Consider the following 24,933-nt stretch of genomic DNA (forward strand, 5'->3'; position numbering starts at 1 on the left):
TTTGAATTATTATTGTATTCGTTTTAAGTTTCCTCCGACTTGTACGTGCTTCTGTGAACAGCTTCACTACTTACCACCCATTCAAAGCCTCCAGCCCCCACACCCAGAGGCTTTCCCCGCCCCGCCCTGTCGGCTGCCCCCGGCTCTACACCGGTTGTAGCCTCCCTGTGTGCAGCAGCGGGGCCGACGCGGAGAAGTGTCGCTACTTTGTGGGAAACTTTCTCCATCTCCGTCCACCGCTCCGCACCTTCCGCTCTCCAGTTTGAAGACGAATTAAAAACCAATCATGGGGTCTTTTGGTCACGGCTCGGCGGTTTTCCTTGTTGCCTCCTTGGTCACCCTTGTCGGTGTCTGCTACGGAGGCTCGGACGCGCCCCGGGGAGTCGCCATGGGGTTCGTGTTTGACCCCAAAGCGAAGTGCGACCCGCCGTGCGAACACGCAGGAATCTGCATCCGCAACAACACATGCTTCTGCTCCAAGGGCTACGAGGGAGAGACCTGCAAATATGGTGATGTACCCAAGCTTTTGTCTTAGTTGATGTGCACTTTTCTTTCAGTCTGCAAGAATTACCTAAATATTTGTGTATACTCAACCCATTAAAGAATAATAGTTTAGGGACATTGTGGATAATACAAGTGCATAGCATGGACAAACAACTATAAAGTATAATGAAAAATATACTGTATATAATGCAACCTATAAATAATTAGGATGTCACTTAATACTTTGATAAAAAGACATTATTTTGCCGCTGATCATTTAAAATGTCTTCTATTTAAAATTAAGGTGGTCAAAACTTGGAACCAGAATGTCAACAGTAATGACAAAATCATGTGTGTCCTTGCAGCCAACTGTTATCCCAAATGTAAAAATGGAGGAATTTGTCTCCGCCCTGGAAAGTGCAGATGCCCTCCTGGATATGGAGGAAGATACTGCCACAAAGGTGAGCAGGTTTATTTGGAGTGAGTTTCTGTGAACTTACAGAGCCTGGAAGACTCATAAAACTGTCTGCATTGAAGTATTTTTGGCAGGACAGTTAGGGGTGGTGCATTTATTCTGAATTTGCTCTGTGGTAAGTGCATGTATCCTGTATTTTCCATATTATGGGTGATATAATAGAGCCATGTTCATACATTCAAATGTGAAAGTAGAGCAGGTAGATTTTTCTAAATCTGAGTTGTTTTTTTTAAAGGATGTTAAAAAAAAAAACTAAATAGTTTCCTTTTTTCATCTTGCTATGTGGTACTGTTTACAGGGAATATAACTATGAACACTTAAACTGAAACATGATGTGTTTTTAGTGCTTAGTCAAGAATTTCTTAAATGAGTGGGTAAAATCTCAGGTCAAACTATTTCACGAACATCCCTGCTCATCTGTGGCCCGTCTTTTGCAGTGACCTGTGATGGGGGATGTTGGAACGGAGGAGAATGCACCGCTGTCAATGGAGTGGCCAAGTGCATCTGCCCTTCAAGCTGGACCGGATCAAAATGCCAAGAGGGTCTGTTTACGGCTGTGTCCAGTTACCCCAATTAACACCAAAGGTCAAAGACACCAAATGGAGCTGGTCTCTCAGCTGGAGCTGCTCATCAGCAGCAGACATTAGTCAATGTTTTTAATGTTTTTCCTGGTCAAAGTTGCTGCCATGATGGGAAGCAACATTCACTTTAACCCCCTCAACAATAAGGCTAACTTAGTGGTTAAAAGTGATATCAGGTTTTACAGCTTGAGAATGGTGATGAAGGCTTTGTTGACACTTCAAGTTGGACACTTTCTATACTGCTTTCACTTTTCACTTTAACTTGCTTTCAAAAAAACTGTTCATGCCTCCAGTGCAGTTCAGTTACAGCCCCTGTCTGATCCCTGGCATGCTGAGAATCTTTCTCTGTTTGTTCTCCATTGCAGCGCTTTGCCCGCAAGGCTGTAGAAACGGGGGCATCTGTGTGGCCCCAGGAATCTGCAGCTGTCCGGAGGGATGGCTGGGTGGTGCCTGCCATACTGGTGAGTTAAAACTGGTCCCATAAACCACTCTCATACGCATCAGTTCACTTCATAAGGATGGTTTCTTAGGTGTCTCTTCTTTTTCTGCTCAGTTCGGTTATGCATCCACTCAGGCCCAGTTAACTGTCTGCATGTAACAGAAAAGTAATGTTACAGATATCTCCCTGCCAGACAGACAGAAATGATGCAATTCCTATGTTGGTATTAACTAACTTAAACTCACTCTATTTCCAGATGTGACACAGCACTTCTCACCTCTGTGGCTAGTTGCTGGATTTATGGTGTTAAAATTTACAAGCTCTTCACAGTCACTTCCACTGCCCCTGCTTTTTACAAATGATTAACAACTTTGTGTTTGTTTCTTTTGTTTCTTTGTCTTGGCTGTAGCTGTGTGCACTCAGCCCTGCCTGAATGGAGGGAAATGCATTTCTCCCAACAAATGCCGCTGTCGGCCCCCTTTCTCTGGACCTCACTGTGAGGAGAGGAAAAAGTCCCACTAGTGTGACACAGCCGGGGTCAGAGCTCAATGAGACCCCAACAATGTTGTTAGGATGATTGTGTTTTTGTAGTTGAAAGTAGTTTTTACTTCTTTTTTTAAAACCATTTTATATGTAATTCTTCTACATTTTACTGTATAAACATGCAACGTACTGTATTGAAATTTGTCATTAAATGAAAAAAACTGCACTGTATGCATTATCAAAGCTTATTTAACAAAACAAAGCAATCAAACAGCACACTGTCTTTATTTTGTCACATATAATTCATACCACAGTGTAATCTGGTGTATTTTTTTTTTTTTTTTTTAAAAACAAACCTACATCAACTGATAATCATTACTTGAATCCATATTTGGTATCAGTGTAAATGGATAACACACACAGGCCTGACATAACAATATATTAAGGAAGCCAAAAAGAAAAAAAATGCTATTTTTGTGCATCTTTAACATATTCATATCAATGTCTTAAAACTAATTATTGATAAGTACCATCAAAATTAGGTATAATGAAAGCAGATTTAAGATTATTTTCTCATAAGTAAGAAACAGTGCACATCAGTTGGTAAAATCAGCTATAATTTGGCTAAATTGCAGTAAATCTAAAACTAAAAGCTGGCTGGTAATCATGTACACATTTTGAACGAATCACGACTAAAACTGACATTTGTCATTTTCTTTTTTTTTTAATCATACTGTGCAGCAACACACAGATCCGTATAAAGAACTGCAGATGCATCTAACAGATGTGTGTTACTTTGAGCCTTGAGGTAGTGATATACAGGGACGGAAAGAGAAGTGCAATACATCAAGTCCCTCTGTTAGCAGTCAAATGTGCACAGAGTCACACATTCAAGTCCGATACCCACCAACACACACACGTACTCATATACACAAAAATTTATGGTACTCTCCTCTTGCTTTGTGCATTTTATAGCTTCTTTCATCCCATTTCTCATTCTGTCTCCATCATGCTTGTGATGCCTGTAAAATGCAGATGTAAATTCAGTAAAATCAGTTATCACATTGTGCAGTTTTCAGAACATGCAGGGAGTGGATGTCTTTTGGTCCGTCATATATTTTAGAGTCATGATTGCATTTTTTTTGTCACATTAGCCCCTTTCACATAGAGCCTTCAAGGTGGGACTGTTGCACATTTATTGTGCCTCACTGTTCTGTGTGTAAGGTGTGGAGATGGAATTTAAAGCATAAATACTGCACGGTTAGGCCCATAAATAAATAAATAAATTCATCTAAAAATGTATTGCTTTGGCTCTGAGCAATGTCCTTCTCACAGCACTATCTGATTGGTTATCAAATCAAATGAAATATATTTACATAGCAAGTTTAAAACAATCTGAGTTAATCAAAATGCTGTACATGTGCAAGACATCAAGCCAGGATAAACCCAGTAAAATCTAAATTTGAAACAAAATGAAATAGAAAAAAAGACAAAATTAGACAAAACAGGATAGCAACTTGTAAGATCAGCCAAAAGCCATGAAAAATCTATACATCTTGAGGTTTTTCTTGAAAATGTCATTGGAGTATTATGTCACCAATAATAGCCTATTAACACTAAAGGATAAATATTGACTAGTTCTCTTTAAATTACATGTGTAAAACACAAAGGCATTTCAATGAAGTTTGTCTTGGTGATTGAGTTGTTTAAAGTTTTGACATCAAGATTTTCATTTTTACTCCAAAATATCAGTTTCCCTTTACTACTGATAATTGCAAGACGTGTGTGAAAGGGGTCTATATGGAGAGCCTGAGCACCTGTCAGTGCTTCTCAGTTTATAGTAATATCTTCGAGTCAGCAGCTGAGCATCTGTTTTCCTGACAGGCAAATATCCTGCAATGTTTGGGAAAAAATAAAACCTACAAGGTGGTTAAACAACACATACAAATGTTCTGAAGGCAACTGCAGCCATTTGGACTAAAAAATGTTTATATATTTCATGATCCTTGACTCCACTCTAAAGGTAGTACTGGTGGGGCTAGCAGAACCTCAGAGGAAATGCAGCCTTTAACCCTGGACTTATTAGTGCTATTTTATACTTTCCCCAGAGTCATACACTATACATGAACCATGGCCCGAATCCTCACCTTTATTGCACAGGTGAGGCCCTTGTATCCTTTCCGGCAGTGGCAGTAGTCAGGCAGCACACACCTGCCTCCATTCAGGCAACGTTGTTCACAGATCGCTGGGGAGAATGTCAGAATTTAATTACTTATATTTGTCATAGTTTATTCTTGTCAACCACAGTCAGAAAAGAAAAATAACACCACAAGAAAAATAAGACATGATTGTAGAACTCGTGATTTCAAATAACTTGAAACAGTATCATATACTTTTTTTTCTGTGAAAAATTCTATTTGTGTGCTTCTCCAAATAACAAACTGCAAAATAGAAGAACTAATTCAATGTGATTCACTAACAGACTCACGTGTTTGACACTGCAGGCCCTCCCAGCCGATGGGACAGTGGCAGGTGTTTGGCCCCACACACTCGCCACCATTTTTACACTTTTGCAGACAGGCAGCTTTAATGAAAACAGCGAGGAAAGCATGAACACAATCTACAGCAGCGATTTATCACAAAATCCCTAACATGGAAGCAATACAATGTGGGGCAAAAAGTCTATATTAACGATAGTTAAAAATGACAAGCTTTAGTAAGCAGCAGTGAGTTATAACTGAGAAGAAGCATTGCACTGTCAGAGGGAACCAAACCTTTTCCTCTTTCTGGTTCCTTTGAATAAAGACAGTAAAATATCATGTTTCATCACTGTACAGCTCATTATGTAAGGATTTGATGATCTTCTTTATTAAGATTGATAAATTAGTTGATTAAACTAAACACCCTTGCATTGGGGGGCTCTTTTCATTTCTCTATGTTGTGCCTCCTTGTCTCCTCTGTCCTCCATCCTCAGATCTGTCAAACAGAAATCCATCTCAGTGTGCTACCTTGAAAGATGTCTTAACTCTTCAACTAGACCTCGAGGACAGAGGAGGCTTTCTGTAGGACATTATGAGCAAAGATGCAGACGTCTATCCCTCGTGGAAATCTGTGTGGCTCCGTGATAAATACAGGTGGCATGACACACAGCTGGTATATACAAACCTGGGCAGAAGCAGAACTCTGCAAGTGTAATTGCTCCTTTTATATTCATGGTGTTTGTGCGTGTGTTTGCTTGTTTAAAAAAAAGTATGAGTAAAGTAAGCTTGGAAAGACAGTTTGCCTGGGAGGCTAAACTCATGGCAGTGAATATGAAGTTTTTTTTAGCCTAAAGTACATCTTGTCCTTCTCCATGCAATGTGTTTCTTGTTGAAACAGAGTGATAATCCTGGATTCAAGACTATCTGAGTAGGTATTTAAGTGTAAGGTTTTTGCTTTGCATGAACCAAAAGCAATGTGATTATTGTATGAATATACAAAAAATAAACAAAATAGACATTTTTCTACTTTAAAGCATACACGTATATCATGATAACAGAGGTAATGATTATGTCCAAAATGTTCAATTTTTGAGATTTTTGGGGAGTAGAAAACATTTCTTTCCATTTTATTCTATTTTATGAGTCTAAACCTGAACCTAAGAAAGCAAAAACATGGTGATTAAATGAACAGTTTGTGCAGATACCACTGCACAATTTTGATTACTTGCTGTGTATTTTGTGTGCATGAACAAGGCATTGCACCACTCACGTATGTTACACCTCTTCCCCCTCCATCCAGAAGCACAGGAGCATGTGTTGGGTCCCACACACTTGCCTCTGTTCATGCACATCGGCTCGCACACACCTGGAAAATATTTGTTCACAGATTACATTCCACATTCTCTCTCCATATTTGTAATCTTGCACTGCAGGCACTGGACATTACTCTCTTTACATAGTATTGTCAATATGCAGCCTGTGGTGCTACTTACTCTTTTGACACCTTTTTCCTGTGTAGCCTTCAGGGCAGGAGCACACATTGTTTCTCATACACTGACCTCCATTTTTACAGGGAGGGCTGCAAACAGCTGAAACACAACAATATTTAACTGTGAAGACCTCGGCAGACACTGTGAAGCTGGAAAACAGAAATTTAAAACAGACATACAAGAAATACTAACATGACCTCCAGCTTCTTGTATATAATTGTGTCACACCTCTTAAAATCAAACAGAGCTGTAACATTTTTGTTCAGCAGAACATGTGAAAGAGTCACATCCCTCATGTCAGCCAATTTCTCCCACTACCTGCTGTTAATCATTATGAGACTCTCCTCGGAATTCTTCATTGAAACACAGGCTAATGACTTTCTTCATGTTTTTGCAGCATTTAAAGAACAATGACCCACATTTAATAAGTTTGTATACCAACACAAAATAAAAAAAATACAGCTTCAGCCAGAAGGTGACCTCCCTGATATCAGATGTAAAAATTATAATAGCACTGTCATTTTAATAAGTAGAAATCAGTCCAGTAGCTGATCACCTAAACAGAATTTGGATTTTCTGTACAGCTTCTCTCTAAGGTAGAACAACAGAGTAGTAAAACATATCAGTGTGCAATGCATTCATCAGAGTCTTACCAATTTGACACTGAGAGCCATAGAAGCCACTGGGACAGGCGCAGATGTTGGGTTTAATGCATGTTCCTCCATTCAAACAGACAGGGTTACAGAGAGCTGAAAGTAATGTGAGGTACAAGAATTTATGTTTATGGTTCTTGCAGATTTATGTATATTTTAAAGAAAAAGCTACATGTTTTGTTGTTTCAGAAACAATATGTAAATACAAAACATCTTCAGATCATGGCAGCAGTTCCATTTTGAGTGCTAATATGAAAGTCTCAATATTCAATTTAGGAATGTAGTTGAGACAACTGTTAAAATAGAAATGGTTTGCAGCTGCAGTCTGAATACATGCTTGGTAGGTAAGTTTTTTTGTACCTGAGTTACATGTCGGGCCATACCAGCCATGCTTGCATTTGCAGACATCAGGAGAAACACACTCGCCTCCATTTTCACAGTGTCTGTTACACACCACTGAGGGAAATAAATTAAGATTATTCACAATCTAAAATGAAACTTCAGAAATGTAAGTCTACTGAATCCAAGGACACGTACATTAAAGCTACACTAATGAGGTTTACCATGATACATAACAGATCTGAACACCCACACTGCTGATTGGAAGGGAGCTTTGTGATCTAAGAGTCCTTGATCATTGATCAAGGACTCTTAGATCATTGATCAAGGACTCTTAGATGCTAATACTTTTTGATGCTGACAGCTTTAAGGGTGTTTCGAATGTTGTTTGCATCGAAACTGACTGAACATTGTGGGGACTATAGTTTTTTTATACACGAATTCCCAGTTCTCAAATGACGCATGCATGAGCGAAAGACCATGATCCACAATATATAGGCAATGCAACTTCAGCTAATGCCATGATCAAGTCTTTCTATGCTGAGGTCAAACAACTGAAGGTAAAAAAAAAAGCCCCTAAACAAGAAGAAGCACGGCAGTCCTGTAGAGCATCAAAGGGGCAGACAACAGTTCTCTGCTGAGGTTTGTGGGTCGAACATCTGACATGTCAAATTAACACAATGTATCCAGTCATGCTCTTACATGAGAGGAACTGTAAGACAACTTGGAGAATATCCTTGTCTTTTTCATTATTGGCAAATTGTTAGATGAGAAAGTTAATACCACTGTCATGTCTGTATATGAATAGACAGCCAGCATCTCTTTAGTTTAGCTTAGCATAAATACTGAAAACTAGTAGGTAATTTAACTATCCTGGGGCCTGATTGCAAAGGCACTGCTTCACAGGAAGCTTGGAAATGATGCCAGCACACCATCTTCAACTGTTCTCTCCCATGCTCACACACAGATCACAAGTATAATGTTTCATTTGATGATGTAGTGTCAGAATTACCACTAGAAAATATGTGGCAAGTTGCCTCTTGAATGTTACAAATTTCATGAAATGGATTCAATTTGTGACCACACATATAAAAATCCAGCTGTTCACAAATCTATAGCTCACTCACATCATATCTCATTTAATGAAATAATAACTATTACACTTAAACTTAAAAATGTATTTTTTCAGACTGTTGACAGTCTGTAAAAATATCATTCTAATATGTCAGATGGGGTTCAGATTTCTGTTCCGTAAGTTTCAATAACATTAATAAGATCATTCCTCATTAGCACATTTAAATATTCATTTTCTAAAAAATTGTAATACAAAACATATTGGTATTAATGTAATAAAATCACCTGGGGAAGTTTCATTGATGTACCTATTAGTTAATTACTAGTTCACTTGTAGTGGTTTACTTTACAAAAACCGTAAACACATCAGACAACGTTTAAACAGTTCAAAGTAGTTAAGGAACATCTCACTGATTTCACATCTGGGTCCCACATAGCCGTAGGGGCAGGTACACAGGTTTCTGGCCAGACACGTGCCTCCATGCTGACAAGGCGGCTCACAGCTCGCTACACAACACAGAATTGTAAACAACACACAGACACTCATCAGTATTCCGTGAGCAATGTGTGTGTGTCAGCAGATTAGACTGGTGTGAATATGAGTGGAGGTTACCTTCGTCACAGATGGGCCCACCGTAGCCTGCAGGGCATTCACACACATTAGGTTTCACACACTTCCCCTGGTTCTTACAGTCGGGCCGACACACCGCTGAGAGAGAAGAAAGGGGGCAGTTTTGATCAACAAAATCTAATGCTCAGATAAATCAGCCAATTTCTGAGAGGTGATCGTGATTTATTTAACTTGTGTTGCAGCACAAAAATAAACTGATCACACTCTGTCAAACATTTCTCACCTATGTGACAGTTATAACCAGTGTAACCCGCCTTGCAGGTGCAGGTGTTGGGCAGAGTGCACTCCATGTTCCTCCCACACTGATACCTGCACACAGCTGAAATCAAAATACATTTGGGAGTTTTCAACTGCTGATCGAACAACAGTAAGCAGACTGAGGGTTTTATTTCAGACCAAGAGAGCTTTATGATCGGCCATGTAACGCCATAATTAAGAGATAATGGTACGTGCTAAAACATGGCATAAAAGGAGCCTAGGTAGCAAAGATTCATCAGGTCATTAAACTGATTCATTACTGCCAGTTATACGAGAACATATATTTATAATACTAACAATTGCTAACATGAGCTACTGGACATAACAAAGCATGTTAAAGTGTTTTAGTGCTTATGATTTCAGCTTTTCATATGCAGGAAGAAGAATGCCATCGTCTGTACCTTTCGAAAAATTCTACATTAATACACTCAATACTTAAAAATATGCAAAAAATTGAGCTAATAATAACAGACATGTATGCAAGAGCGCCACAGTAAAAAGAAACAAAACTTGATATTAAAAAGGTTGCCATGCACATAAATATTCCTCCAGGTGCATCAAATATGAATGTTTGACTTATTTCACAGATGAGCTGAAAAAAAATTGTCAGTGAATCAATTTGTTTACTGACTGAAACCAATTTGATAACTGGCCTGAGGGTACACAGGGGGTAATATGAGTGGTTTATTTTCTGTGGTTTACCTAGCTTTGCTCTTGTACCTTTTTGAATGATAAATCAACAAATCAAATTACATTTTTAATCCTCAACATTTTTAGTCTCACAGGACGCCATTTGTCGGATCACATGATCGTCAGCAGGGAACTGACGCAGTGTTCAGCAGTGTTCACTTCTTGTCATGGTTACAGTAATGCCATGCCGGCCGCCATATCTTGCAGTGGGAAATCCTTAACAAATCCGTGGATCCAGACTACAAGCCGCATCACTGCCAAAATCTAACCACTTGGTCCTTGTGTCATTTCTGACCTTCCCTGAAAATTCCATCCAAATCTGTTGGTCGGTTTATGACTAATGCTGTACAGGACAGACAGATTCACAGAGAAACGTAGTTGATCGTCACATAACTCCATCATTCCTTGGCGGGGTAACAATAAAATAAATATTGTAGCATCGGATTTGTGTATGATTGTGTTCAGTTACACAGTCTTAAATCAGTGCAGTAGTAACATGCTTTGTCTTTGTCAAAGCTGAGTGACGGTGAGTATTAATCACCCGTATGGAGCATAAAATTGAGGTTTTATTTATCTGTATAGCTAAGGCCCTCCACTGATTTTGTGAGTCAGCATTATAAGATGAAATACCTTTACATATGACTCCATCCCCAGTGTAGCCGTACGGGCAGCGTCCACACCTGAAAGACCCAAGGACAGTAGGCTCACAGGGAACACCAGGAAAGCAGGGAGAGTCAGCGCAGGTTACATGGTGAGCTGGCTGCCCCCATCTGATCCCTGTAGAGAGGTCTGGGGTCAGATCCACCCCACTGAGCTGACCTCTGTGGACAGTGGGAGCAAACACTCTGGATGCAGTCTGATTCTGTGGGGTTGCTGTGGTCTTTCTGTCAGATGACACAATTCTCCTGATACTGGAGCCGCTCGTTTCTGGTCTCATCCTTCTGTCAGAGGGTCGTCTGGGCGAGGTGGGCAATAATGAAGAAGAGGAAGAGGAGGAGGAAGTAGTCTTTTCTTTGCTGGTATTTGATTTGGTGATGTGAATATGACTGTCTGCTCCACTGCCGACTGTCCCTTGACCTGTAAGACACTGGAAGTTAGAGGATATGACTAATCAGCAAATGTAATACCATCTTTACGCAAGATTCTAAAACAGAAACAAGTGACTGCTTTAATTTAGTTTAGGCTTCACTTTCTTTTATGTCCTGTATTTTTTTGGCTTGCTTCTTTTAGTTTTTTTAATTTTTTATTTTCATGTAAAGCCCAATGTGTGAATTGTCATTTCACCAGCTTTCAAGCTTTGAAAGAATTGCTCTCCTCTCACCAGTTGTTGTGCATGTTCGTCCATTTCCATGGAGACCAGGAGGACAGGGTCCACAAACAAAGCCTGCTGAAACGTGGATGCTGTCAAAACACTGGACCCCTGGGTAACACGACCCTCTTGTGCACGGCGATGGGCCTGTTGATTTGGGCCTTAATGGAACCTGTGGTACTCTTACTGGTGTTGTCACCACTTTGACCGGCAAGTCAGCATTACCTTGGTAACAAAAAGATGAGAATAACCTTCAAATGTATGATGAGAGACTATGCTTCTTCATGTATGAATGCGTAAATCCCTGAGATAAAAAACAAGCCCAATGTTAGAAATGTGAGAATTTGTCCTAATGAGCCAACTTACAGAGTCTTAGAGAGTCTTTGAGATGTACCTGCTGTCTCTGAAGCTGATTTAACATGAGATGTGCATTATTTAACTAATAAAACTTAACTTTTAACTAAAATGAGGAGGTAGTGGACTTACGTTTGCAGTTTTTCCCATCACCACTATATCCCTGTGGGCACAGGCCACAGATGAAGGAGCCCAGTGTGTTGTTACAGCCCACTCCAGGGAAACAAGGCTGAGAAACGCATTCATTTATGTCTTCTCTACATGTGCGGCCTGACAACACATGAGACATTGGATGAGATAATGAAGAAACACTATAAATCACTATTTCAGTGTAATACATTTCTAAAAAAAAAAAAAAAGGGGGGGGGGGGGTTAGGTACCAATACTGTGCATACATTTACTTACACCATGGTGCGCCGTGGCCATAAAATTTAAACCAGAGGTTACCAGAGCTATTGATCATAATAAATGACCACCATTATCAAGTTGCCCATAGTGTTCAAACAACTCCAGTGTGGCTCCTTTCACGCCAATAAATAAATTGATCATTAGCATTAAATCTTTTATTCCGTCCACTTGTGTAGTTTAAAATGAACACGTGATGGTTACCTGTCATTCCAGGTGGGCAGATACAGGAGAAGGAGTTGGGTAGATCGATACAGCGGCCCAGCCTGCAGGGGTTGGGTTTACAGTCATCAATGTCCACTTCACACCGCTTCCCTTTAAATCCATCAGGACAAACACACACATATTCTCCGCTACCAGCAGGGACGTTGACATTGGTGACACATGAAGCTCCATTCAGACATTCACAGGAGTGCACAGTCACCTGGAAGAAAGAATAACAGACAAAAGCTTCTCATTTGAATAGCATGAGTCAGATTCACTAATCTGAATGCATTCACACAAATTTGTATCCTCATCACAGTGATTTGGCAATGAAGCAAGCAAAAGAAACAGAAATAAAGTAAGTGGACTTATTGCAGACTATGTGTCATGAACACTCTGTAAAATCCATGGATCTGTCTCAGCAAAAACTGCATTACTGTGATTTTTGGGCAGGTGTAAACACTTCCTCCATTTCCTGTGTGCATTGCATTGTGTGACAGTGATGTCAAACAACATTTTTAAAAAATTAAAAATCAAGCAGATTTAGCATTCATACTGACACTGTTTATTAACTTTTGTCACTTTTTGCTGAACTGCTATGTGCTGTTGGATGTGTTGCTGAATTATGACAGAGCTGCATTGAGCATATATAGACCAGTGCCGCCCTCTAGTGGGAGAAAGCAGCAAAGACCTTTTGTCACCAGACCTTTTAAACTGCAACAATTGTGGCCTGTAGGAAAATCACCGGTGTGTTAAAGGTCCTATATGGTGAAAATGATAGGGTAGGCTGTAAGAGCTTGTAGGTGTAAAATGAAAGCTTTGAAAATATGAAGCCGCTTACTACCACCATTCTTCTAGCCCCTCCCTCCACTAGATGACTTTCCAGCTTTACAAGCCAGCAAGAATTTAAACCAGAAACCAGGTAACTACTAGTCATCCAGCTAACAATTTGCATCACCCTGCCTCCTCACTGCCAGCTGCTTCTGAGTTGAGCCACTCAGAATGTGCAGCTGCCTCTCAGTCCACTGGGTGTATTTACAGTCAGGGACAGTCAGAAATGGTATCAACTTTAAGAATGACTTGAAACCAATAAACAAAGGTCTGTTGAGAGGCAAGGGTCATAATATGCTCTTGACCACAGTTAGTAAATTGCTAAATAGCTGTAAAACTAGTACGAAACCTCCAGTGCTGCAGTGAAGCTGCTTGGTGATAAGAGTTGTACAAAAATGTGGAAGAACACTTGAAAATTAACTTATTGTGGGCCCAAAATGCTTTTTCTAACTCGAAGAGAGGTGCTTTAGGGTCTAAATCTTTTGTGCTCCATTTCAAGACTTAAAAGGGGCAAATTCCAAGCCTCAGCTTTTAACCTTCCCTCAGTTACATATTCAAAAAATGTCGAACAATTCAAATGTTTCGCAGAATATTTCATTTAAATGTTTTGGTAATTTTTGTTGGAATCCTTCATCTGTAACATTTGCATGATACTGATCTAAATCTATACCTACCACAACTTTAATTTACAATGATAGTTTTCCTTACTTATCCACTGATTACTTTCAGACATTTTTTACACTTCTGCCCTACAGTACGTTACACTTGATGAACCCAGCCTTACCTTTATAGAGGCTCTGGTCTCAGCATTACAGTCATCGCTCACAGTAAACTGGAAAGTGTGGATGTCGGTCACTTCGGCAGTGGCCTTCCACATTAAGAGGCCAGCTGGAGACAGAGATGCACCTTCAGGACCTGATGCCAGCATGAAAAGAACCGATGAACCTTCAGGGTCCCGAGCTTGTAGCTGGTAGATGAAATTCTCCCCCTGGAAGGATTGGAGACTAAATGGCAGCGACTGGAGCAGCGGAGGCTCATTCTCTGATGGAAAATACAAAGGCATGAGACTGAATAAACCTATAAGTAATTAGATGTAGGCTGAGTCGCACACTGTATAAAAAGATGGCTATGAGACGGTAATGTGTGGCAGAGAAGCTGTACAAAATATGTAACGCACATACTTTAAAGTAACATTTTGGAATAACAATTTGGTATATGCATTACTTAGCTTCCTTGCTGAGCATTACATGAGAAGATAGTTAGCTTAGGTTAGCCTAAAGTCACACAACAGGGAAACAGGTGATCATATTCCTATATTACAGGTAAAAGACAAACAAACATCCAGTATGTTGTCTTAGCTAGTTAGGACAGGGTTTTCTGTTCTTCTGAAGCACATATTTGTGTTCTATGGAAAGATGAGTACATTTTTACTTCAGATATATGGCCAATAAACTATTTGATTGGACCAGATATATTGGAGGACCAATGTTTGTGGGTAATTTTAGCTTATTTCAAATGAATTCATATCAGCTGTTATGGTCTATTGTGTTGCAGGTATCGGCAAACAAAGCTGAAACTGCAGGATATAACAGCATTACAGATTGGAACGTAGTACCATGATTATTCCTAAACTGTGACACGGACTGAGGGCGGACATAGGTCAGGATTTCTGTAGGATTTAGAAACTCTCACTGTGTTTGGTCACTGCTGATGGAAAGCATGTACAAGTGAAACCTCCAAGGTTCGACAGCCACTACTTAAATGACAGCTCTTTTAACACACAGCTCACACACAGCCTGTCTTCAAAACAAGCATGGGTGTTAAGCATCATTTTTTTGCATGGCATTTTCTTGGCACACAGTTGACATGCTTGTATTGTGTACAGTCCACGTGCACACACATTTTGGGCTGCATGTGCACATTCGCAGAGGGATGTACATCACTTTGCTTGGGCAAATGGTGACGTTTAAATCACGCCTACACTAGCAGACAAGCAGCTGCAGAAAGCATGAATTGTCTTTAACAGGCAAGGATATATGGGGGGAAAAAAATCACTATTCTGTAATATATACAGTACATGACTAATAATGGTTTTGTCTTCTTCCAAAATTAATATACACTGTTATGTTTGTTACGTTTCAGCAGTTTTTCTAACATTTTTTTTCTTGTTGCATTCATTCTGATATAACCTTTTAACATATTAATTAATGAAAACAGACACAGTCAGCTTAATCAATAATCTGCAGCTTGTCCTATCCTGTCTGTTTTGGGTTTTTTTTTGTCTTTTGATCTGACCAAAGCAGAGTACTGTTTGACGTGCTTTAGGCTGAAGAAGTAAAGTTGGTCAAAAAGTGTAACAAGAATTTAAATTGTCCTCATATCCACGCCAGGGGACAGATGGAACTTCAATGGCTGCAATCTGCAGAGAGCTGCTGACAAAGCTGCCTCAAATGACTACAAGCCACAAAACTCACTGACAACAATCCAACCTCAGCTCCACTAAGGAAGTAACACATCAAAACTTTTTCAGTCTTACACTGTGCTGTTGTATATTAGGATTGGTTATATTGCTGTTTATAGTAAGTAAGCAAAGTTTATTTTGACAGCACACAGTTTCAGATGATTAAAGTGCTGTCCAAAAAGAGCATAGGAATGAGCTTTGAGACAAACCAGATGAGAGATATTTTGTGAACATACTTTCTGCGATGGACCATGTGTGTCTGGATGAGTCTGGAAGACAAGTAAGGCAAGGGCTGCTGGGGTGGGACTCCCCTTCACTGTAACATAGACTGTTAATGTTGCAGGTTTTCTCCTAAGAAGCAAAGACAAAAAACAACCAAAAATATATTAAGTGGTATTTCTCTTTAATAAGAACTGCCTTTCATTACATAAAACATTCTCATTGGAGGCCTCCATATCCAAAACATGAAACCCATACTTATGTCAGCGAGGTACATAGGGCTATTGAAAGCATGCGCATCATATCAGCAAGGGAGAAAGGCAGGTTTTGTTGAATCACCCAAACAGCATAACCCAAAGATTTGGTCTAATGACAACAAATTGTTTTCTGTCAGGAAACCTGACACATTCAGCAACATAAAATGAAATTACAAGCAGATCAGTGCTTCTTCCAAAAAATTCCATTTGTGTTAAAAATGTTCACTCCGCTGCAGAAGACATATTAGGATATACAAGAATGTGTGTTTAATGCGCATATATATATATACATATATATATATATATATATATATATATATATATATATATATATATATATATATATATATATATATATATATATATATATATATTCTTACGGACAATTATTTAATGCAATAACTGTTACTATTTTTTTTGCAAGGTGCCTATACATATTTTCCATGTAATTCTGAATGTCAGTCTCTTTGGTAGGTATTATTTTCCAACATATTTGATCATTGTTGAAGCCAGTGAACATTTTAGTGAGTGAACAGTCACACAAACACAGATTTGGGTTTTCTAAAAAAGCATCACATTTAGGAAACAGTTTAAAATTGTCTGTTTTTCAGGCTTATTGATTGTCTCTACTTTCTGTTATGCACTCTGAGTCAAATAAAGCTGAAGACAACCCACAGCTTGCACTGTTGCCACAGTGCAAGCTGTGGGTTGTGGTTAGCAGCAACCACTGACAAAGTCAAATGTTTGGGGCCCCTGGGTACTGAGTGCACAATAGCCAGGGGAAATACAAAAAGAAACAGTTAAAAATAAAATCATAATTGGCGCAGACTGTAGAGGCAAAGGCACCCTCAACGTAACCAACAGATGATTGTTTTTGTCTTTCCAACTGTTCAGGAGCAACACAAAGATGAGATTTAATGGTTTGATTGCAGTGGGACAGTGGCACTCACTCTAAAACACAGAAACTTTCACCTTGATATCGAGCTGAAACAACTGGCCCATTAATTAAAGTAGAAATCAATAAGCATTTAACCGTTAAGAGTGTTTTATATTTTATTCTTTCATGTCTCAGGGAACCTCCTGAGACTCAACTCACTGAACAAAGTTGTCACTAGAGTTTCTAAACCTTGAGAATATTACAACTGAGACTGCAGTCGGAGATGACACAGTTAACAGACAAAGGAAACAGGCTGAGATATTTTTGATAAATGTGTTAAATTATTACTAAGAAAGTTGTCTTACCTTCAGGGTACAGAGGACTTCTGTGTTGAGGGTGCAGGTCTGACAGGCTCCATCATACAGAGTCAGAATCTTGGCATTGCTGTAGCTATAGCCATCATTGGAAACCTGTCAGCAGAAGCTTGATTATTGTGGCTCACTGGGAAAAGGCATTAACAAATAAACTTCACAAGGTCAACTGTGTTCTCAGACAGTGAGCCATTCACTCAAACACTCACAACATACAGTCTGTGTACAAAATCTCTCTCGTGTGATTTCACTCTGAGGTAGGTACTGCTGTTCTTGCAAAGCTCTCCTCATAGATACATTTTCTCATGTTTACTAAATATAACTACTGTGAAAATGTCTTCCCAGGATTTGCACTGTTTACTTGGCAGTAACATAATCCAACTAATCTGTTTTACACTACAGAGTCTGTTTTCTCCCTCAGCCAAGTTGAAAAAGAAGAAGACATCCAGCTGCACTCTGTGGACTCTTTTCATAACTGCATCCAGAAAGTTAAAAAAAGCGAACCTTCAACATATGGCTGCTTACAGCTACTTCAGTGCTGATTTATTGAGGGCTGAGATAAATATTTAGTATCAGTTTTAAGAGTTTAATGATGAGACAGGAGTGTGAGAGAAAAAAGATGAACACAGGCTGAAAGAAAACACATGAGTGAAGGAGAGTAGTATGAACCAGGTAGGAGGGAATCTTGAGTTTGCTTTGCAGAAATGGCTGTAGACATGACTAACTTTGATCTGCCAGCGGGCCAGTGGTCTGCTCGTCACTGTTTCCAGGTCGACGCCTGCAGAGACGCGGCTGTCCTCCAGGGGGAGCTGGCACTCCAGAGCTGTCACATCCAGAAAGGTGGCCAGAACAAACTGAGGCTCGTCCAAAACCCACTCTCCAGCCACAAACTTCATAAGAGACACAGAGGGAAAGAAGGAAGAAGCCATAATTGGTAGGAGGTACAAATGAGAGGGGGAGCGAACAAAAGAGAAAAAGGGGATGAAACATGGCAAGTTGCAAGGCAAAAAGAAATAGCGTTAAAGAGACAAAAAATACAGATGACAGCTTGGTTTAAGTGCAAAAAGAATTACTCTACCTTTGTAAATCATATAACTGATCTTAACAGTGCATTGAAAAACAGGTATTTTACCTGTAATTCTCATTTCACTAGTTCTCAAAACAGGCGGTTTTCTCACTGATGATTGATCCAACAGTATTAAATGTTAAATTAAAATAAATAAAGCTAAATAATTGATGTGAGAGCTCAGTGTTTTTCAGTTAACAGTAAACCAACTTCATATTCTACTGCAGCAGGCATCTGATTTCATTTAAAGCTGACTATACACCTCTGACAGTCCACAAACAAGTCTAGAAAATAGCTGGTTAACAAAATAAAATATTTTGAAGTTAAACCGGCTGAAAGTAGAGTGAACTTTGGACTTGCATTAAATTTCTTGAAGTGCTCATGAGCAACTGTTTCATCATCTCTGTTCAATACAGTAACAATGTGTCAATGTTGTGTGTTGTAGCCACAGCGGCCAAGCCTCAATGAAGGTTTAAAACAAAGTTGAGGAGAGCACATGAACATGGACATGTCTTATTAAATGGCTCTAACTCAAAGAAATGAAAAGAAACAAATTGAAGATTATGCCGTTAACTGAGCCTATACCCCCTTTTTGATCAAACCTATTCCTGCTTAAAGCAAGCTATCAGAATATTCACACACAGAGAATACTTAGAGGGTTCAGATGAGATCATCCGCTGATTCCGAAGGTTCATGATTGGTGTGATTAAAAAAAAGCAAAGTCTAACTTTTCAGCATTTGTATACTGCAGAATATTACAGTCTGCGTGTTGGCATTTTTAATTTACTTCATTGTGCCATTTTGCGTGTAAAAAAGAACCCATCTGATCAAATGTTGGTGGTCTGCATTGAAAAGTCTGGGCAGAGCAGCTCAGATGCCAAAATTTGAAGAAAAAACTGACAATTTGTAAATGTATTGTGAGGCACTGCCAGTAAAGGGGATGCATGCACAACAAATAAACAAAAATAAACACAAAGGAAAACAAAGTACCTTTTCTTTAAGAAACTCACACTTGAGCTCATAGGAGTCTTTGAAGCCTTGACCATTGACATGGATGGTGGAGCAGTCTCCCTGACGAACGTCACACAGACCCTCATTCTCCAGTTCAGTGATTTCTGGAATCTGGTCTTCACAACATCAACAAATAGTGCAAAAGAGCATGGACTGTTATACCTGGGAATTTAGCCCAAATCACAAACCATGTGTCTCACATACACAAGTCTGTCATCATAGAGGACAAGTGGAAGATCGATGTGTTCAAGTCACTGCTAACTGTATTACAACTAGGCTAGAAACACAGAGATACCTTAAAAGTGTTGTGGTGTGAGTCAGTATAACACTATCATGAGCACTATAAACTGCTGTGCAAACCAAAAGAAACACCTGGTCCTTGGTATTGTCTATTCAGTTATTTATCAAATCAGCTGATGGTATCAAAGATTTCTCTGGAATAAGTAGTGTGGCTACATGAATATATGTTCAGTGTTTTACCAGACAGCACACTGCAGTCATATGACCCAAATCCTGGGAAGCAAACACAACCCCAGTCTGAGCACTGGCCATTCCCGTTACACAGATTTGGACACTTGAGGATGGACAGAACATCCTGGTGCTCCTCTTCTCTCTTCCTCTCCTCCACCAGCCTCCTCTCACACTCGTTCTCTAGCAGAGGTAATGTTGCATTTAGCCACGACAACTCATCCTTCAGTTGCAGGTCCGTAACACACATAGCCACCGCGCGGCTAACTATTGCCTCTCCAAGCAGGCGCCTGCAACCTAAAGCTATGCTTGAGTTTGCCACAGCCTTCTGGCACTGGGCCTGAGCCTGCTGCTTAGTCAGGCCAGACGGTGTGGGCCACATTAGTGAAGAATCTGGCTGAACTGCTGGTTCATGGTCCTCTGGGAAAAAGTAGGCAAAGCCCTCCAGATCAGACTGGCTAAGACTTTGGTGCTGGGAGTTAGAAATATAACGATGTGTCTGCCGCCTGCCTCTGCGTTCTTGTTGATGCGCTGAGGTAGAAGCTCTGTCTCTGGAGGCTCTGAAAGGAAAGTTTCTTTTATGTGGCTGTATGTGACTACCTCCATCCTGGGCTTGACCTGTAGGCAGAGGCTGTCTTTCATTTTCTTTGAGTAGCTCCACCGAGCCAATGTACTCAGCTGTGACATCCAGAGTTGGGATGACACTGAGGAAATGCAGATTACCATCATTAGAGCAGGTGGAGTCGGAGGAGGCAGTTTGTTGATACCAGGCTCTGGGAGATAAGATGCGGGGCTCTACCTGACAGGTACAGTACTTGCGGGGATTCAATGGACTCATATCGGATGGCACAGTGTCAAACAGGCTGTTGCCTGGAGGGAGTCTGAGAGAGGAAAGGAATACATTGCAGTGAAGAATTAACAGATTTTGACAAAAGGATCTCTGCATTGATACAATAATCTGTCAAGAGGGCCCTAACAAAAATTATTTGGTTTCCTTTTAGCTGCTGACTTGGTTGATATAAAGACGAGCAGCAAAATTTTGTAAAGAAATCTCAAAAAATCTCATCATCTCTATTTATTTGATAGACACTGAACATGTGTGGGTCTAACTCAGCTTCACCACTGGGAACATCATGTATGCGACAAAACTCCCCAGCAGCTACTACTGTGCTGGGTACACAGCAGTTGTGTACCCAGCAACTCAGTACACAACTACTGTGTATGCCTAAAATTCATACACAGTGAAAACAGCTTGTTTAGTTCAAGACCTCCGAATCATTGCCACATCTCAGACTTGTCACTCATTAAAATGAGTCTGATTTTGGGCTCATTGAAAGCTTACAGTAAGAATAACTGAAATAAATGACCAGTCTGAACTTGGAAGTCTGGGAAAAGAATCTGGGTTTCCTTTTATCTACATAACTTGCTTACAAATTGCTGTAAGTCAGCATATATAAAGCACAACTCCCAAATCGAAATATGTCAATGCACCCACAACTGAAATTTTCCTGTCAAATGATAGATCAATCACTCTGTAAAATACTGACCTCCATTCAGAAATAAAAGCCTGTAGATGCTCCATTTTGGCGCCGCCTTCTGAGTGAAAATCATCGTCTGACTGTCCATCGTAGGTCCCACACAAACCCTCAGTGTGACTCCAGTCTGAACTGGGGGCCCTCAGCGTCAGACTCATTCCCCAGTCAGACACATCTGCACGAACAAAAGCTCCAGATGAGAAGGTCATCTGCAAAGGGTCAAAGATTCAGATTAACGGCAGGCAGGCAAGAGAATATCATAACCTCTAAAACAAGAAGACACAACCAAGGCATTCTTCTCATGCACTTTTCTAAACCTTTATCAAAACACAGATAATGAGTTGTAAATCAAACACATTTACTGTACTACAAGTACAACAATATCTGAAATGTTGTGTAGGAACCTATGAACAGATTTTTGGTAGGTTGGTCCTCACTCACAGTAACTTTGCGTCCTTGGTAGGACTCGGTGATCCGAATGCCGCTCTTGGTCAAGTCTCTGTTCTTCACAGACAAGTGAGGCCTGGTTTCACCCATTTCCCCACTGCACATGTCAAAAGCGATAACATCGCCACCGTCCCTCGCCACAAAACCGCACACACATGAGGCAGCATGCATAACGCTGCCACACTCCCACTGACGGACATGCACCTCAAACGGCCATAAACTGCTCTTATAGAGAATGAAGGTGCCTATCTGGTAGTTCTCATAGTACCTGTAAGATAAACAAAGAATATATATACATATATTTTTTTTACTGCCAGTTCCTGGAATAGATCATTAGATATTTTGATTACAGTACAAAAAGAGACATAAAATACATTATTCACTATGGGCAATTTCAACTTGATTATGTAATGAAATTTGAGTTAAATTTTCAAAACAGTATAATACAGTACACAGTATAATACATATAAAGTTTGTCTCCTGGTTAACTAAACAAGACACTAAAGTACCTGCCATCAAATGTGATAATGTGAGGATCAGTGAAGGCGTAACAGTAGGCTGAGGGAACATCCTTAACCACTACCTGAAAACGAGAGATCAATTTTATTCCTTCTTAAAAGAACATACTGAGGATACATCACTAGAGTATAAGAATGTGCAGATGATTATGCATATCGCAAAAATAATAATAAAAATGACAATTCGGTTTGTAAAAGCGAAAAATCATCATTAAAAAAGTATTTAAAAGATGGCTAAACATATAGATAAAGAACTATTTAATATATAAAAGTCAAACTCCTCTTTAGTAGTAAACCATCAGCATCACAAAGTATCAGTTTTGCATTTTGATATGTTTACCTGAACAGGTTCTGGCGAGTAGCCGTTCCAGAGAAAACTGTGTGAGGCAATAGGTTTAACAGAGATCTGAGTTGTTCTGTTGCCATCTTTGACAAAGTCAGTGATGGGGGTGAAGTGGATCAGAGCCCGACTGCAAACTCCGCTCCTACAGGGGCCATGGGACAGATCCACCACACAGGAGGAAAGAGACAGGTCTGCACCCAACAAACCCTCATCTGCAACACAGGGATTTAGGTTCACTTCATTTGGATGATGATTAAACACAAAAAGGCTAGAAAAGAAAAAATAAATAAATAAAATAAAGGTAAAATGTATACTACAAATGTTACTTGTTTATGAGCTGGTTCGGTGCTTCTGTTATAGAGAAGTAACATCACTTTTCAGCCTCCTTTCATGTGCATATTTAGATCTGACCTTTAGAGGTGAAGACTTTTCTGTTGGCTAAATTAAATGATGGAAATGAAATCCTGCAAAATATGCTCCAAATTAAAAAGACCAATTACAACTCCCTCAAATATATCCAGCTATTATCTTGGCGGAGGTATGGAATCTGTCAGTTTGTCAGCAAGAGTCCACAAAAACTAATTTACTGAAACTTATTGTGTTCTTTTTTAAATATCTTCTAAGTCACTGATCTACTACAGTTACTACTGCACTTTTCTCTTTACATACAAATTCTGCTGCTGTAATTTATGTTACAATCTCATCTTTTATATATAATGTTATTGAAATATGATTTTTGGAGTATATAATGTTTCTCTGTCATTTTTGTACCGTGCATATAATATAATCTTAAATTGCTCTTATAGCCCTGTCTTTTGAGCTGTTGTAATGGTGAACTTTCCCCGCTGTGGGATTAATAAAGTTCATCTTTATTATTATTATTATTATCTCATCTTATTTTCATTGTAAACTGCCTAAAATACATACCACGTTACTGAAATGCAACAGTAAATATTATGGCAACATAGGAAAAGCTGACAGACTATTAAAAAATGTAGGACCAGTTAATATGTTATGTTGTCCTCACCTTGACTACTTGTGCTGAGCTGCAGGGATAGAGTGCACTGCTCTGTAGAAGAGGAAGACCCCTCTGAACACGGGACAGGAACTGTGCTCTCGACCACCAACTCATACAGTCGCCCATCCTCTATGACGCTGCTCACCTCTGGTCTTAACTGCACAAAACATTTTTCAGCCCTTTAATACATAGAAATGTTATCAAAAGCCCATGACATTCAGGAAGAAGGGAAGGTTTTAGGCAAAGAAATATTTTTCTGGAAGTATTTAACCTTAGCAGGAAAAGCTAAAACATATGTTCTTGTCATTGGTCAAAAGCTAAACTAAACATAGTCTCATAATGTTTTTGGAAGAATTCATTAAACCTGGAGTTTTTTCTCAGGTTACCATCAAGTGAGTCATACTGTCTGGTGGCTAATGACTTTATTTTTACACAAAAAGACAGGAACGGGCCAGTAATAACAAAAAAATCTGCATAATCCTGAGATGAACCAAGTAGGTAAAAAATAATGAGTTTTCATTTTTTCCTTTCTTTTCTTTTCTTTTCTTTTCTATCTTTTTCTGTTACCATACACAGAAAACCTCCTGGCAATTAACAAAATTCTATTTGACAACAGTAAAAACTGTAGAAACAGAATTGGCAATAACTTTTGTGTCCTTTCGGTCATGACGGCCAACAAGTTTGCGCCTTTTTGATTATATCACAGTCAAATTTAAAAGAAAGAAGTAAAAAACACTGTTATGATCATACACATACTATACATCAAGAAACACCACACACAATAAATTGTCAGGTAACTGTTTTATACCTTTATCCCAGCAAAGAACACTTCACTTTCCACTGAAGAACTCCGGACGTCAGGTGAGTCCAAGAAGAAACTGGAGCTGGAGCAGTAAACCTGAGAGAGGGAGAAACATATACATACAGCAATCTGTTCTTCTTCTTTCATCAAATGATTGTGTGCTATGTAGTAATTTGTCTTTTTTAATTATGTTTACATAAAAAATGTCTACACTGTAAAGCCTGAACTACCGGCTTTGGCAGTACCAGACTTAACAATGGTCATGTTAGTAAAGGAATTTTGGATTGAGACAAGAGTGAGTTGATGAAAGCAAATAAAAAAAGGAAACAATTCTGAGTGTATTAAAGGCTTTTGGACAGGT

At 39.4% G+C, this 24,933-nt stretch overlaps 2 protein-coding genes and 1 long non-coding RNA gene across 3 annotated transcripts in view; 2 read left to right on the plus strand and 1 right to left on the minus strand.

Moving 5' to 3' along the window:
• LOC129349614 (uncharacterized) overlaps nucleotides 1-24,933 on the plus strand; it is a 76,702-nt gene that overhangs the window by 16,071 nt on the left and 35,698 nt on the right. The window lies entirely within an intron of this gene.
• On the plus strand, nucleotides 126-2,692 carry seraf (Schwann cell-specific EGF-like repeat autocrine factor). The gene is made up of 5 exons (XM_023266932.3): nucleotides 126-509; nucleotides 849-944; nucleotides 1,396-1,500; nucleotides 1,905-2,000; nucleotides 2,388-2,692. Exons 1-5 carry the CDS (start codon nucleotides 287-289, stop codon nucleotides 2,498-2,500), a joined length of 633 nt encoding a protein of 210 aa, XP_023122700.2. The 5' UTR covers nucleotides 126-286; the 3' UTR covers nucleotides 2,501-2,692.
• Nucleotides 2,728-24,933, minus strand: part of vwde (von Willebrand factor D and EGF domains) — a 33,578-nt gene continuing 11,372 nt past the window's right edge. The window contains exons 6-31 of the mRNA XM_055013444.1: nucleotides 24,579-24,668; nucleotides 23,780-23,927; nucleotides 22,750-22,964; nucleotides 22,401-22,474; nucleotides 21,886-22,159; nucleotides 21,457-21,653; nucleotides 19,922-20,790; nucleotides 19,421-19,557; nucleotides 18,090-18,254; nucleotides 17,359-17,463; nucleotides 15,877-15,991; nucleotides 13,964-14,220; nucleotides 12,349-12,568; nucleotides 11,872-12,009; nucleotides 11,398-11,610; nucleotides 10,707-11,153; nucleotides 9,352-9,447; nucleotides 9,111-9,206; nucleotides 8,909-9,004; nucleotides 7,445-7,540; nucleotides 7,085-7,180; nucleotides 6,435-6,530; nucleotides 6,212-6,307; nucleotides 4,950-5,045; nucleotides 4,609-4,706; nucleotides 2,728-3,483 (exon numbers count right to left, since the gene is read on the minus strand). Coding sequence (XP_054869419.1) covers nucleotides 3,469-3,483; nucleotides 4,609-4,706; nucleotides 4,950-5,045; nucleotides 6,212-6,307; nucleotides 6,435-6,530; nucleotides 7,085-7,180; nucleotides 7,445-7,540; nucleotides 8,909-9,004; nucleotides 9,111-9,206; nucleotides 9,352-9,447; nucleotides 10,707-11,153; nucleotides 11,398-11,610; nucleotides 11,872-12,009; nucleotides 12,349-12,568; nucleotides 13,964-14,220; nucleotides 15,877-15,991; nucleotides 17,359-17,463; nucleotides 18,090-18,254; nucleotides 19,421-19,557; nucleotides 19,922-20,790; nucleotides 21,457-21,653; nucleotides 21,886-22,159; nucleotides 22,401-22,474; nucleotides 22,750-22,964; nucleotides 23,780-23,927; nucleotides 24,579-24,668 — 4,545 coding nt within the window. The 3' untranslated portion in view covers nucleotides 2,728-3,468. The remainder of the gene's footprint in view (nucleotides 3,484-4,608; nucleotides 4,707-4,949; nucleotides 5,046-6,211; nucleotides 6,308-6,434; nucleotides 6,531-7,084; nucleotides 7,181-7,444; nucleotides 7,541-8,908; nucleotides 9,005-9,110; nucleotides 9,207-9,351; nucleotides 9,448-10,706; nucleotides 11,154-11,397; nucleotides 11,611-11,871; nucleotides 12,010-12,348; nucleotides 12,569-13,963; nucleotides 14,221-15,876; nucleotides 15,992-17,358; nucleotides 17,464-18,089; nucleotides 18,255-19,420; nucleotides 19,558-19,921; nucleotides 20,791-21,456; nucleotides 21,654-21,885; nucleotides 22,160-22,400; nucleotides 22,475-22,749; nucleotides 22,965-23,779; nucleotides 23,928-24,578; nucleotides 24,669-24,933) is intronic.

Source organism: Amphiprion ocellaris, chromosome 9 (assembly GCF_022539595.1).
Source record: "Amphiprion ocellaris isolate individual 3 ecotype Okinawa chromosome 9, ASM2253959v1, whole genome shotgun sequence".
Classification (NCBI taxonomy): domain Eukaryota; kingdom Metazoa; phylum Chordata; class Actinopteri; family Pomacentridae; genus Amphiprion; species Amphiprion ocellaris.

Bases quoted from the DNA above. Each gene is read 5' to 3' on its own strand.
- seraf (XM_023266932.3), top strand. From the start codon at position 287: ATGGGGTCTTTTGGTCACGGCTCGGCGGTTTTCCTTGTTGCCTCCTTG. The intron at 945-1,395 runs GTGAGCAGGTTT...CGTCTTTTGCAG, and splicing joins AGGAAGATACTGCCACAAAG to TGACCTGTGATGGGGGATGT. The intron at 2,001-2,387 runs GTGAGTTAAAAC...TCTTGGCTGTAG, and splicing joins GGGTGGTGCCTGCCATACTG to CTGTGTGCACTCAGCCCTGC.